Raw genomic sequence first — 15494 nt, 5'->3', positions numbered from 1 at the left:
CGGCAGCTTACATCCTTCATCAAACACAAAACAATACCTTAGCTGCAAGCATCGTTTGAAAACTGCCTTTCAACTCCCCATTAGTCACTTTTATGCTGGCTGTTCTGTTTTCTTCACTATCTTCCATCTTGCCTTTCACTCTGCTAGTCCGAATGCCACAGGAGCTCCCTTCCAATTCTCCTCCCACAAAACCCAGCACACTGAGCCCTTAAAATCACCCTCTGTGCTCCTCCTCCACCTTACAAATAGTTCACTTTATAGCAGCTCTCCTACACATTTCTCAACAATTCACTGCCTCTTGCTGCCAAATCATTCCTCACGGCACTGCTGTGCCAATCCTCCCTAAAGTCCCACAAACCTCCCTCTCATCTCGCTCAACCTTTCAGTGCTGTAGTCAAAACTCCTTCTGAAGTCAACAGCCCCTGCTCCTTATCAGTAGCATATTGAACCATCACATAGTGGTTAATAGATGTGGGCAGACCTGTTTTCCTTGAATTTCTCCAATCGCTTTTTATTACGTCTGTACATTGCCTTTCCATCATAAGCTACCCAAGGTAGCTAAGATTAAAATGAACTCTTTAAAGGTTATATATTAAATAATATTGATATAATGGTTAGTGTCAGACTAGGATCTGGGAGACCATAGTTTGAATTCCCACTCAGCCATGAAGCTCACAGGGGGACTTTGCGCCTCTCACCGTGAACTCCTGCCAGGAGAAGTGGGATATAAATGTAGTATTAATAATTGTGTGTATGAAAACGGGGGGTGGGGGGTGGAAATCACAGTTTGTTGTGAAATGGTGGCCACTCGGTCACATTTTGGATTAGCCCTAGGTGTGCACAGTAGTTCAAAGTTAACAAAATTGCCTCTCAGTTTGAGGAGACGTACTACCCTTCAGCAAAGCAAAGCAAAAACGAACATTTGCAGTATATTTGATTTTTAGAACAATTCTTGGCTCAGCTGGTGAATTTCCTTGTAATTGCCACAACACAGAGAATTTTTAGAGTAGAAATTCTGCAGAGAAGGGTGCACATGACGAAATGGTAACAGAAGTGAAACTACTGAAAATAATAATTTTGCATAGACTTTTCTCTGTCTTTTTTAAACAAATGGGGTGGGGGGAATTGGAAGGTGAGCTCATATTACAGAAGCGATGCTGCAGATCCAGGGTATCTTGTACAGTGGTAAAGGTAAAGGGGACCCCTGACCATTAGGTCCAGTCGTGGCCGTTTCTGGTGTTGCGACGCTCATCTCGCATTATTGGCCATGGGAGCCGGCGTACAGCTTCTGGGTCATGTGGCCAGCATGACTAAGCCGCTTCTGGTGAACCAGAGCAGCGCACGGAAACGCCGTTTACCTTCCCGCTGGAGCGGTACCTATTTATCTACTTGCACTTTGACGTGCTTTCGAACTGCTAGGTTGGCAGGAGCAGGGACCGAGCAACGGGAGCTCACCCCGTCGCGGGGATTCAAACTGCTGACCTTCTGATCGGCAAGTCCTAGGCTCTGTGGTTTAACCCACAGCGCCACCCGCATCCCCTGTACAGTGGTACTTCAGGTTAAGTACTTAATTTGTTCTGGAGGTCCGTTCTTAACCTGAAATTGTTCTTAACCTGAAGCACCACTTTACCTAATGGGGCCTCCTGCTCCTGCCGTGCGATTTCTGTTCTCATCCTGAAGCAAAGTTCTTAACCCGAGATATTATTTCTGGGTTAGTGGAGTCTGTAACCTGAAGCGTATGTAACCCGAGGTACCACTGTATGACCCTTTCCCTCCCCAAGAGAAATCTCTGAATAGGACCTCAGAGGACGCATGCCAAGCGGTTTATAAGGCATTCCTGTTCAAAAGGCATAGCTGCTCAGTTTCTCCATGAGTAAGTCATCTGGATAGCTTAAAGGAATTGCCTAACAAGGAAGATCTGAGCTGCTGTGAAATGCAAGCTGTATTGGGTAGAAACAGTAACTGGAAAAAAATAGTTCAACCTTTCAAAAACTTGGTACCTGCCCTCCTGCTCATCTTTCCTACACTGCTACTTCTTTCAGGCTTTGCATATCTCTGTGCAGCTGCTGCTCTGGCTTGCTGGTTATCCTCCCCTCCACTCTGGTGGAGCTATTCCAGGGGGACCAGTGCCACACATAGAGCCAGTACCACAGATAGAGCCATGTGCTTGGCCATGGCAGGCGTGCTAGCACTGCTTTGCTTTTGAGTTTCTAGTACTGTGGCCTTCAGAGGCATGGCTGGTGTTGGCAAAGGACAAGAGTGTCTACTAGTGGTGGCCCCTCACAATGGGATTCCTTCCCAAGGAAGTCCCAGTCGCCCACACCTTGCAGGCTTTTGCAAAGATAGCCAAAAGCTTATTTCGGGCTGACTAAACAATTTTAATTATTTTAACAGGGATTATTATTTTGTTGTTTCGGCATTTGTTTTTGGTTAAGCGCTCGAAATAGTTCTGAAACTTCATTATTTCGCACTGAACGCAGTAACTCTGTATTGGAATTGCTAGGAATTGTTAACTGCTTGCAAACCACTGCTTTTCAACCCATTGGACAGCTCCTGCCAGCCTCAGTCACCTTGACCAATGGACAAAGAGGATGGGAGTTATAGTGCAACATCATCTGGGGGCTCAAGGCTGAAGAACACTGTTGTAAACCACCTATGGAGCCTTTTCTAGCACTGAATGTCAGATTAAAGGGGTCCCCACCCCTTTTAAAGTGCAGTTACGAAGGCTATGTGGTTGAGGTTCTTTCTCCCGTCTAGACTAAAAACCTGTGGCGTTTTTCAGGTGGCTAGGAGAGTGGTATGGTGGCTCTATCTTCAGGTAGTTGGTTGGAGGCAATAATTCCTCAGTGAAAACACAAGGCAAATACACATGGTCTTAAATACTCACACTTAACTTCATTTCCGCAGGATAAGTTCAGAACGCAGAAAGGAGAAGTCCAGAGATGCAGCCAGGTGCAGGAGGAGTAAGGAATCGGAGGTGTTCTATGAACTGGCTCACCAGTTGCCTCTTCCCCACCATGTGAGCGCACATCTCGACAAAGCCTCAATTATGAGGCTAACGATCAGCTACCTGCGCATGAGGAAACTGCTTGATGCAGGTGAGATTTTACAGTTGAAGTAGGATGGAGTGAAAAGTAGGGTTTGGAACAATTCGGTGAATCAGAAGTTTGAGTTGCAATGATCTGAAATTGCATCATTTCCCAGCAGCTTAATTTCACTCCCCACCCCCGTAGGTCAGGAAGGTCATTTCGTGAAATAATTGGAGGGGAAAACCCAAGAACTATCTTTTTTTCAGTGGTTGGAGCTCAAAGTGTGCCATCCTCTCACCCTCAACCCTTGTGACATTGCTTTTGCTAGAGAATGTTACTTCCACAGAATGATGAGCTCTGGAAGATATAACAGACTTGCTACATTTTGTTAAAGATTGCCAGCAACACAAGCTTTTTCGAGGTTTATTTGCATGTATACCCTGCTCGGTTAAATTGCCACTGTTTCCACAATATCTACTCAGCTGCCTCTGCCATCTCTTAAAAGCCCATTTTATGTACCTTTTACGTAACCTTGATACCTGGTTTATGCGGAGACAGACAGTAAAAGGCCCAGGGCATGGTTTGAAGGCACATGGTGCTCTAAACTTACTGAAACTAGTTTGCTCTATGCTTGGATGGCACATACTGTGAGTTCCTGATTTACCTGAGAGAGCCAAACATGTGTGATCTCATCCACTTGTGAAAGTACTTAATGGGGTGAGGACTTTTCCCTGAGCAATTCTTGCTGTTAAGATATGTGAGTAGCATAGCTCATAAGTACATATTAAAATTGGAACAGACACCATAGTAGTACTATCATTATCATTCCATGTCTTGTTCTAACATACAAAATCAAGTATTCTTCATTTTTTCATTAAACTGGTTCTCCTGCTTTATTTCACAAACTTTTATTAGTTTTGCTATAGTGATGAATATCTCAGATACTGGAGTGTTGAGGCAATAATCTAATAATAATAATAATAATTATTATTATTATTATTATTATTATTATTATTATTATTATTAACAACAACTGCCTTTCATTTCAAGAAGAAACATAGAGGTGATTCACAAACAAACAAATTTATTATTTATACCCTACCCGTCTCAGGTATAAAAGCCAAGAAGCAAAATAATAATAATTTAAACCAGTTACAAAAAATAGAGCTACCTGTAATTAAAATACATAGTAAAACAAGTAAATTAAAGCACCCATAATTAAATATACAATGAACAAGCTATTTAAAACAGCAAAACAGTTAAAGCAGTTAAACAACAATCAGAGTAAGAGATTCAAATCTAGGGATCTGGGAAATTGAATGCACTGGCTTTGTCTCCCAAATATTTGACCAGGCATTATCCTCAGATTGGTAACCAGTAGCCTTCTCCCAACATTCCTTTAGACCCTGTAGGTTTCCCATATCAGATTTAATTAGTTGATAGTGTACTCTTGCAGTCACATCCTTAGTATCAGTAGTGTATGTTCAAAGTCAGACAAGGTTTTAGTGTCCTCCGAAACCTAAAATTTTGACTTTATAATGTATAATGTCCCTTATGAGCCTTCAGGCTACAAGAAGCCTTCATAAAGAACATATTGAGCTTTTATATAGGTTCTTCAACTTTCATCTTTGATTAGCACCAACTTTCCACCTTGAAAGTGTTATTATGACTGGTGTATTTTAGCGATGATATGAATGAGTGCTGGTGGAATCAAACAGGAAATATGAACATTGGTGACCGACCAAATTTGTCTAATGCCTAGGTGTCTGAAATCTAATGTGTAGATGTCTTAATGTCTAGGTGACCTGGAGGCAGAAGCTGAAATGGAGACTCAGCTGAATTGCTTTTACTTAAAAGCTCTTGATGGATTTGTCATGGTTCTCTCAGAGGATGGAGACATGATCTACATGTCTGAAAATGTGAACAAGTGCATGGGGCTCACACAGGTAGGAAACCAGCATCTCCTCCCATCGCTTTAGCTGAAATAAAATATTTTCCTACAATACAGCCACAATCCCATTAACTTAAAAGTACTGAACCTGGGTTGGGTCCAGTTGTGTCTATGGAAAACGCACCACTAGACTGAACTTTTTCTTTTGCAGTTCGAGTTGACTGGACACAGTGTGTTTGATTTCACTCATCCGTGTGACCAGGAAGAGCTGAGAGAAATGCTCACCCACCGGAATGGTAAAACAGAGACATTCAAACTTTTAACTTCAGGTCACATGCCTCATCTGATTGCTTGCTACTAATTAGGCTTGATTGATTTAAGGAACAGCCTAACCCAGGATACTTAAATTAAGTCTGAAACACCCAAGGCTGCTTTTCAAAAGTTATGAAAAGTTTTTGCATTGCATGGTTTGTTATGTTGTACTTTTCTAACTGTTATAAGCTTCCTTGCAAGGGTTTGAACCCTAAAAAGTGGGAGTTACACAAATAAAATACAGATTTTAATATATTGATTAGAAATTGTGATTCAGTAAATGCATTTACCCAGCCAAGGATCCTCTTTGTGGGTGCAGAGCCCCTGCCTCCTTTGCACATATGGCAGTATGTGACTTGAGCAGCCCTCACATAGATCTAGACATGCCTGGGCTGTACTTGTGCAAAATCCTCCCTTTTGGGGGCCTGGGGAGCCAGCCACTTGTAAAATGAGTAGTGCTATACGCTCATAGATGCAACCCTTCCCACGCCACTGATGGATTGAGGAGTTTATATGAATCAAATCTATGTGCCTGTGCCCCCCCCCCCACATATATGATCTTCAGGCAGGAGAGAATTTGAACCAGTACTGAGGATTCAAAATACTTAGCAACCCTTGGTCTTTTGACCCCTGAGTGCCACTGTTTCATCAAGTGAAAAGTTTTGGATGTGGAGCAACCACGGTTGCAGCAGCACAACGAGGGATAAATTGTGCCTTTTGACATAAAGCGCCATAGCTTACTACAGGGAATTTTTCCTTGGAACAGTGGGATTACAACTTAAGCAAGGATCAGTATGCTGCATTTGCCTCACACAGGATATTGTTGCTGCAGTTACTTGCACAAACTGATTTGTGTGCCTCATCGCAAGTGTACTTATCTGTCGCTTCATGCCATGGGAAGCTCTGAGCAAATATCAGTACCCTGTACTGGTTTTCTCACCTGCAAAACAGTTCATCTATCTTAATGATAGGATCTGTTTTCTGCATGTGCTTGAGAAGTACATTTAAGTACCTCTTGAAGATAAACTAAATCTGGTTTGACCTGCCTCGGGATTTGTTTGTTTGCCTTTAATTAAAATAGGGGAGAGGCATTCTAAAACAACCTTGATACTATTCTGTTAATCCACCCACTTCTGAGTTGTTGTCCTCTAGGCCTTTTAAATTTTCGTCTACACTGAGCACCTGTCTCCCACAATATTGACTACTTCTGTATTAACTGCCGCATTTCCTAAAACTGACATAGTAGCCATGTTCTCAACTCCAGCAGTTTCTACACCATTAGACACCCTCCGAAACCCTCCAAAGTGCTTTAAACTCTGCTGGAAAAGAAACCGTAAAAGTATTTTTGCTGCATTAAGTCTGTATTTCAGTTGTTGCCTTCTGGATTCAATACTGCATGAAGTAGTGTATGATACTGATATTTAACACTCTTGCATTAGGTCCTGTGAAAAAAGGGAAGGAACATAACACGGAGCGCAGCTTTTTCCTCAGAATGAAGTGTACATTGACCAGCCGAGGAAGAACTGTCAATATAAAGTCTGCCACATGGAAGGTAATCATACAAGTGCAATACATGTGACGTTAGAATGGCTGGTGTCAAGATTTACAGTAGACCCGCAGCTTACACACATGTGTACATGTTTAGCTGTACGCACTTGGCAAAAAAAAAAAAAAATAGAGGAGGAAGGCACCTGGGGGGGGAAGACTTTAGCAATCCCACCAGCCATTGAACCCAATGTTTGTTGCAGTCGGTGAGCCTTTGAGGAGCATCAAAGTAATGCTCGAATTAGCAATGGCTTTTGCTGCAAATTAGATACATAAGCTTGCTGCCTTTTGATGTTCCTCAGGTAATTAGAGTCGGTAGCTAAAGTTCAGTTGCCGAATGGTGAGGCTCCTTGTCATACAATACCCCTTTCAACTTGTGTTGTTTGATTCCCTCCATTACTTTGTCCTATACGGTAACCAATAAACACACAAGACGTAACCGGCTGTACTTTTGAATAAACAAGGTATACTATTCATTGTATCACTTATTTATTCAAAAGTACAGCCGGTTACGTCTTGTGTGTTTATTGAGTATGCTTCACGTAATCACAGGTTTGTTGTTGTTTTGCTATATGGTAACCAAGCTCTCCTTTTCACCCCAACACCCAGGTACTTCATTGCACAGGGCACATTCGCGTCTATGACAATTGCAACAACCAGACAGTGTGTGGATATAAAAAGCCCCCCATGACATGTTTGGTGTTAATCTGTGAACCCATCCCCCATCCATCAAATATTGAAGTCCCCTTGGACAGCAAGACGTTCCTCAGCCGCCACTGCCTTGACATGAAATTTTCATACTGTGATGAAAGGTAAAAGCTCTGAGTGAAAGTAAGTGGTGCCTGGCTTTTCGTGTGAATGGTGGTAGGTGGATCTGCGTGTTGTTACTAGCCTTGTCTGTTTCCTTGACACTTTTTTTGGCAAGAGTTAAACAGGTAGGTCCTTGGGTGCACCCTTAAGTTTTGCAACTCCAGAAACTGAAAACTGATGATGCAAAATGCTTTCCAGATAAATTACGTGATGTATGTTCCATTTTAAGTTATGCTTACCCTTTTCATAAGATTGTAACCAAAATCAAGGTGGTGGTTTTTTTTAAAACTTACTGAGGCAAGAACGCACTACATTGCCACCCAGTGGCCAAAAGAATTGAATACGTTATGCTAGCCAGTAACTAAAACATGGCACTTCTAAACATTCAACTTGGAGCAGAAGTGATTCTCACTGTGAACACCAAGGGCATTTTATGTAGTTTCTGTTACACCTTTATGTAAAACATTTTCATCCCATGATTTTATGCCCTGGATGCATCTTATCTAAAACTCAAAGAAACAAAACACTCACTAAGAGTCAGAATATGATGCATGGCGATGGCAGTTATTATTGGAACTTGTGGCAAGCTGAAATTGGTGGCATGAATTGGACTTAAATGTTGTACTTGAATTCAGAGACCTGAAGCAGCTGCCTTCTGTGTTAAATTACTGCTAGTTGTGATACGGAGGCATATATCTGCTATGATGAAAAGCAAAATGTAGGGAGCGATACCTATGTATTGGCTGTATCATTGCATTTGCGGAATGACTTCAGTGGAAGATTGCTTCTCCGTGTGTCACTTGCCCCAAAATTTGCTCTGGAAGGTTGAAGGGACACTCCCCACCCTCACCATATTATTTGGGTAGGGGGAGCAGAGGGCGGGGAAGTTCTGTTGCACTTGCAGAAGTCATTTTGCACAAGCAACAATTTAGTTGGATACAGCCTGAAAAGGGCATGATGAGAATCTTGGAGGGCCTTTGTTATCAGTGTCTTGATTAGATTAGGGAAGCGACTTCCCCATTTTTTGAAAAATGAGTTATTTACAGGGAACACACAGGCTGGATCTAGACACATCAAAGAAGCGTTTCGGTTTAAAGCAGGGGTCAGCTACCTTTTTCAGCCATGGGCCTTTCCACCGTCCCTCAGACCATGTGGTGGGGCTGGACTATATTTTGAAAATAAATAAATAAATGAATTCCTATGCCCCACAAATAACCCAGAGATGCATTTTAAATAAAAGCATGCATTCTAATCATGTAAAAACACCCAGCAGGCCTCACAAATAACCCAGAGATGCATTTTAAATAAAAGGACACATTCTACTCAGGTAAAAACACACTGATTCCCGGACTGTCCGCAGGCTGGATTTAGAAGGTGATTGGGCCACATCCGGCCCCCGGGCCTTAGGTTGCCTACCCCTGGTTTAAAGCATTGTAAATTTAAAGAGGGAAAACAGGTAGAGAAAAACAGGACTCCACGTCGCCATCTGGTGGTACAATGTTATATCGCACATACAACACATATAAATCACATTTTCTTTACCAGTCTAGCTGAGTCCTAATTTAATATGGGAAGTCACATTAATTCATATGGCTGTTACAAAAAGCCACAAACCACTTATTTGCTAATGTAGCTAAGCAAGTAGTTTGTGTTTGTTTCAGTAGCTCGCAGACTGGCTGTGGTTTTCCTTGAAGTCACCTGCCCTTATTAAAAAACAAAATACCTGACCTTAAATAAAGTTTTATCTGCCCTGCAATATGTAGAAATATTACTGAATTTACATCCTTTCCCTCTTTTCTTTCAAGGATTACGGAACTGATGGGATACAACCCCGATGAGCTCCTGGGTCGCTCCATATATGAATATTATCATGCCCTGGACTCTGATCATCTGACCAAAACACATCATGACAGTAAGTGAGGGGGGTGTGGTTTAAGAAATGAGATAGTTGCAGGCTGAAGTACACTCTCTGTTGCTTACTTCCAGCTATCATGCGCCATAGTGCCAGCAACATTCTAAAGGCTATGGATTGTTTCACTGTTAACCATTTTAGACATTGCCTAACAATGTAAATAATATGTGTCTTTCTGCTTCCAGTGTTCGCTAAAGGACAGGTGACCACCGGGCAGTACAGAATGCTTGCTAAACATGGGGGCTATGTTTGGGTCGAGACTCAAGCAACCGTCATATACAACAATAAGAATTCTCAGCCACAGTGTATAGTGTGTGTGAATTATGTCTTGAGGTGAGCTTTCTGTGTTACCTGTGGGTATTTAGGGGTGTGTGTCTTTCGATGCCAAAGATCAGTCTAGTGACATCAGTATGCCTAAACAGCCTGGCTATTTATCTATCTACCTACCTACCTATCATCTATGTAGTTCATGGTATTTACTCTCCCTCCCTCCCTCCCTCCCCCCCCCTCTCTCTCATGCAATACTGTTGCCTTTGCTAACAAAACATATCTCCTTCCATTTTAAGGGAAGCTATGAAAACCTGCCGTGTGAATGCATAATTCATATAACCCAGTTTGTATGTGTGTTTGCCCATTTTCATATTATGCTGTCAGAGATGCCCAAGGAAATTGCTAACAAGGCTAACTAAAAAATTGTAACATCTTGAGTTGTACCATAGCTTCTTTATTCCTATGGATTGCCTCATTCTGTACTGGGGGCAGTTAAAGCGTGTGTATACACACACACACACACACACACACACACACACACACACATGATATTCACCCAACGTACATACATTTTTATAGCTTGGATTGTGCCTGAATTGTGCTGCATATATATTAAAAATGAAAAACAACAGTAGACACCTGTATCTGTAAATGCATCCTAATCTGCTTGTGTGCAGTCCAGTCTGTCATGCAGACTCCCACAGGGCATATTAACCCTATTAATACAAATAGCAGAACTGCCATTGCAGGGAACATGCCTGGGTTAAATGTGTGCACATGCCACCTGCACGATCTATCTGCTTTGCAATTTAATCATTCTCTGGAACTCAAGTACCGTGCAGCATTCAGAGATGGAACGTTGAATGGACCCACCAGTACCTTCTAATGCCTTACACCATTGTGTATGTTAACACCCATGTGCATATGTATCGCGTGCATGTGTTGGGGGTGGGGAAGGGTAAATGAAGCACAAATTGAGCACATGCTGTTAGTATATAGTGCAGTAAAAGAACAATCTATAGAAGGATGCATCTGTATTCATTAACAGAACCAGATATCTGTCACACCATATTTGCCTCTTCATTAGGGCTTTTCCAAACAAGTATAAAGTTGTTTTTGTTTTTTAAAAAGGTTCTATAGAACTCTATGTTCTACCTTAAAGGTTGTAGACTACAAATATCTTCCTATCTTATAATACTTAAATATATAAAACAAAATATATAGGGAGAAACAGCTTATCAACTGTGTAGATGACTACAGTGTTACGGCTTTCATCAAGAGAACATACCTTGGATAAATTAATGTGGCCTGAGATGTTACACTTTGCATACTAATCTCTATTTTGTCTGCATCCTTCAGATTTGTTCTCATATTGCGCTAATCCGGAAAGCCTCTTGCCAGGCTACTAATGAACATGTCCAACCCAGTCTTACGAGTTTGCTAACCACTGAGTTCAGGCTAATTCCCAAGTAAGTGTTGCAGTGGTTTTAGAGTATTGTTCTGGGTTCCTCAATGAGAAGAAGAGTAGCAGGAGATCAGTTTCCTGGAAAAGCAGCTTGCCCGCTACTAACAATCTTTCCCTGCAATGTGCAGCCATAGGGGGAAGTGTTTGATGTGTTCTGTAGGTAGGTGTGGTCAGTTCACCATATGGACTGAGTTAACACCGTAAAATTCTCTGCAACGAGCAGGGGTCCTGCGGCAGGAAAGAGATAGAAAGTGTTGGAAGCCGCTAATGTGATAAACTTAGGGAATCAAAGGCTACCAGGTGCTCTCTAACATTCCTCCTCTTCTCTTCTGCAGTGGCATTGTTCAGGGCGATTTGATTTTTTCACTCCAGCAAACCGAGTGCATGTTGAAACCAGTGGATTCCCCTGAGATGGGGATGATCAAAATACTGGACAAGACTGAACTGGAAGACAGCAACAGCCTCTATGAGAAGCTTAAGAAGGAGCCAGATGCATTAACCTACCTTGCTCCTGCAGCTGGAGACACCATAATAGCGCTGGATTTCAGCAATGATGGTGGGTGGGTGTTTAATTCAGGCAGCCTTCTGACGGGCAGAGTTGCCTATGAAGTACATTAAAAGCAAGTGACATGTTTTGCCGGATGCCCTCAGGGTGTCGCAAGTGTAATATGTGCTGGATTTTTAATGAGGCCCTTTAAGGTGCGACGCAACACTTAGGGTGATGACTTTTCTTTAATTTTTGTAGAGTCTGATGATCAGCAGTTTGATGACGTTCCCTTGTATAACGATGTAATGCTCCCCTCATCCAGTGAGAAATTGCAGAGTATAAATTTGGCTATTTCCCCTCTGCCTGCTTCCGAAGCTACAAAGCCACTCCGTAGCAATGCGGACCCAGCACTCAATAGAGAGGTGGTGTCCAAGCTGGAGCCCAGCACAGAGCCCTTGGATCTTGCTTTCTCCATCCGTCGGATGCAAGAAAAACCAGATACTCCTTCTGATGGAAGCCCCAGCCAAAGCCCACCTGAGGTTAGTCATCTGATAATCTGCTGCAGATCTGTAATTTTTAACTGAATCTCTGTTGCCCGACCTGTAAATAAAATATCTATTTTCAATGTCAAATTTGTCAGCTTTGTATCCCACCCTTCTTCCAAGAAACTTGGGGCAGCATACATTTCACTATCAGCTTAAAACAATCCAGTCAGCATAGCGTGATCCAACACGAAATAATGCAACAGGAGAGCTAGACAAATCAAGCTCCTTTAGGATCATAGAAAGCTGATTTATGTTGGTCCATCTAGATCAGTATTGTCTACTCTTGACTGGTAGCTGCATTCCCAGGATTTCAGACAGGTCTCTTACTCAGCCCTACCTTGAAATGCTGAGGATTGAACCTTGCAGAACAGCTCCTTCTGCTTCATTTGACTCATAACAGATGGCGGCTTAAGCCAAGACTTTTGAGCTGCACAGAATTCTGCCATCTGACAACTTGCAACCCTTCTTTACAGATGAGCAAAAGAAAGGATTACTAGATTGAGGAGGAGATTTTAAAAAGGTGATTTTTAGTGAGGGCGAGGGGGGGTCCCCTTGAATTCAGGGATATATTTATGACATTAAATATGTGTGAGCTGCAACAGCCACGGGCTCTGTGGTCCTGGAATCCTGCAGCATCCTGATTACTGAAGCTCTGATGCTTTGCATTGTGGGGAAATCTTTGAACATAGACCACTTTTAAAATTGGGTGAGGGAAATGCACAGTTTGTTGAATAGAGGTGTGGATTGTCTTTACAGCCCAGTAGTCCTCCTAATGACTATTGCTTCAATGTGGACAGCGAGATTGACAGCGAGTTCAAGTTGGAGCTGGTGGAAAAGCTATTTGCAATAGACCCAGAGTCTAAAAACCCATATTCTATGCAGGTAAGCACGTTGGAGGAAACACTCACTTTTTAGGCCTCCGTTGTGGCCACATTCAGTTTTATAGATGTTTACTAATAGTGTGAGTGTTAACCGGCAATGTTTTTGATAGAACTTGTGTGACCTGGAAGCTGGAATGCTCAGTTCAACCTGGGATGAGGGATAAAACACAAGAATTGTGTACATAGCCGTGTTGCTCACTGTGTCCGTTCATTTAAATGGGGCTCCCACATTTGGAAATGACAGGAGGTTTGGAAAGCAGCAGTTTTTGGTAGATGGGAGCCCTAAAGCTGGATCGACCATCACTGCAGTCTTGACTTCCCTGTCAAAAGATGCAATTACACTTTCTTGTGCTGACATTTCAGGAAACTGATTTAGACCTGGAAATGTTAGCGCCCTACATACCCATGGACGATGACTTCCAGCTGCGTTCCTTTGACCAGCTTTCTCCGCTGGAGAGCAATTCGGCAAGCCCTCCTTCCAAAGTGGGCACCGTCACGGGATTTCAGCCTGCCGCAGACAAGATACTACCTGCGACGGTCAAACATGAGGATGAATCGACGACACTGATAGCTCCTGTTCACATCGTCATAGAAGCCAACAGTGCCCCAGCATCACCCTATGCCGAGAATCTCAGTCGAACGGCGTCTCCAGTCAGAGAAGGAAAAGGCACGACAGAGCAGAAAGAGAAGCCGAGTCCAGGAGTGCCAAACTTGTTAACAGTCACGCTGGGTAAAAGGTAGTTTGTTTGTTTTTTTAAAAAATATATGTTGCCCACTTGATCTTAAAACCAGTCACATAGCTCAGTCGGTAGAGCAGGACACTCTTAATCTCAGGGTTGAAGTCCCACACTGGGCAAAAAAGGTTCCTGTATTGCTGCAGGGAGTTGTGTACTTTTATCACAGTTGACTTGATACCTATTGATTCTTCTACCAAGAAGATTTAGGTTTCAGCCAAATACTGTCCTATAACACAATTCCAGGTTTAGGCTTCAGGTTATCAGTCTTTGCCTGGATAGTTTTGATCATGACTAAAACTTGCACTTGTATGGTTTGCTTGAAAAAGACTGTGCTCCTCTTCCTGGCAGCACTTACTGCTGCTGGTAATGCTACCCTGGACAAAGTTTCAATGACTCTTCCATAGGTGCCAAACTTCTACACAGGAACCCTGAAACTGGTTGCAAGTTAGAGCCAAAACAGAAAAGCAGGAACTTTGTATGATGTCTTCATTGCCAGACTATTTCTCCCCTCCACCCCCAATGTCCTGATTATTTCATATGCATTGGAAATATTCTACATGGGGGAATGTGCAAACCTTTGATTGCACCACTTCCTTGGCATCAGTCTGTCTCGGAAGTTGCTTCAGTCTTACTGAGGTGCAGCTGACCTCGTACCCCATCCTGTTGTTGACTGACCACTGCTGGTCATGCACACATACCCTGCCCCAAACCTTTGAGCATATCCTAAAGGCTGTCCTTACTCTCTGAAATATGGTCTTCAGGTCTCTCTGAACACTGTATTTTCTCTCCATGTGATCCTAGCTGTATGTAGCTATTAAATACTCTTCTTTGTGTTGTACCACACACATCAGTGTTCTGTGAATCCAACCCCCTTGGAACTCACATTTTTACAAGCAAGAAAGCATTGTGGAACTTACTTTTTTTCCTTTTAAAGCCATGACACACATGCAGTTGGTTTTAACACAGGACATTTGTCTGGAGGGGAGTGGGAATTAACCTTCTGAACTTGTTATTTTCAGTAGATCAACTGCTGCAGCAAATGAAGAAATTAATCCAAAGTTAATAGCTCTGCATAATATTCAGAGGAAACGGAAAATGGAACAAGATGGCTTGCTTTTCCAAGCAGTGGGCATTGTAAGTTTTTAAATATACAGTCCCTCCCTATTAAAAAAAACCATGAGGTTGTTGCTTTTTTAAAAAAAGCTTAAATTTTCTGCAGTGGTAACTTAAATCAAGTTGTAGCCATGTGGTCATGGTTCTGCCCTTCATATCAGGTGATGGCACAGTTGTTTGAACATTTAAAAACAATCCTATTCACCACCACTGAACCAAAGGCGTTCCTTTTTAACATGAGTTCTCTTGCCTCAAGACCCTGGAACAGATTTGGCAGAACAAGGTTTTGTGGGCTTGCACTATCTCCTCTCCATTCCCCATTGGTCCATTACCTGGAGCTGATGTTTGTAGCCTGGTACACTTGCTTGCTGTGCCACTTGAACCATACACTTAGGGTGACCAGAATTTATAAAGACAAACCCACACCTTAGTTACTACAGTTCAGAAATTCTAGCATCAAACCCTTACGATTTACCAGCAAGTCTGCACAAAATCTT

At 42.5% G+C, this 15494-nt stretch overlaps 1 protein-coding gene across 1 annotated transcript in view; it reads left to right on the top strand.

Annotated features, from left to right (window-relative positions):
* HIF1A (hypoxia inducible factor 1 subunit alpha) overlaps window positions 1-15494 on the top strand; it is a 47917-nt gene that overhangs the window by 19642 nt on the left and 12781 nt on the right. The window contains exons 2-13 of the mRNA XM_083622221.1: window positions 2908-3098; window positions 4830-4975; window positions 5132-5216; window positions 6672-6784; window positions 7387-7589; window positions 9393-9499; window positions 9685-9832; window positions 11570-11790; window positions 11980-12260; window positions 13023-13148; window positions 13511-13884; window positions 14904-15018. Coding sequence (XP_083478347.1) covers window positions 2908-3098; window positions 4830-4975; window positions 5132-5216; window positions 6672-6784; window positions 7387-7589; window positions 9393-9499; window positions 9685-9832; window positions 11570-11790; window positions 11980-12260; window positions 13023-13148; window positions 13511-13884; window positions 14904-15018 — 2110 coding nt within the window. The remainder of the gene's footprint in view (window positions 1-2907; window positions 3099-4829; window positions 4976-5131; window positions 5217-6671; window positions 6785-7386; window positions 7590-9392; window positions 9500-9684; window positions 9833-11569; window positions 11791-11979; window positions 12261-13022; window positions 13149-13510; window positions 13885-14903; window positions 15019-15494) is intronic.

The sequence above is a fragment of the Podarcis filfolensis genome, assembly GCF_964270895.1.
Source record: "Podarcis filfolensis genome assembly, chromosome: 1".
Lineage (NCBI taxonomy): Eukaryota > Metazoa > Chordata > Lepidosauria > Squamata > Lacertidae > Podarcis > Podarcis filfolensis.
Note: the sequence above shows the minus strand (reverse complement) of the source record. Positions and strands in the feature narration are given on the sequence as shown.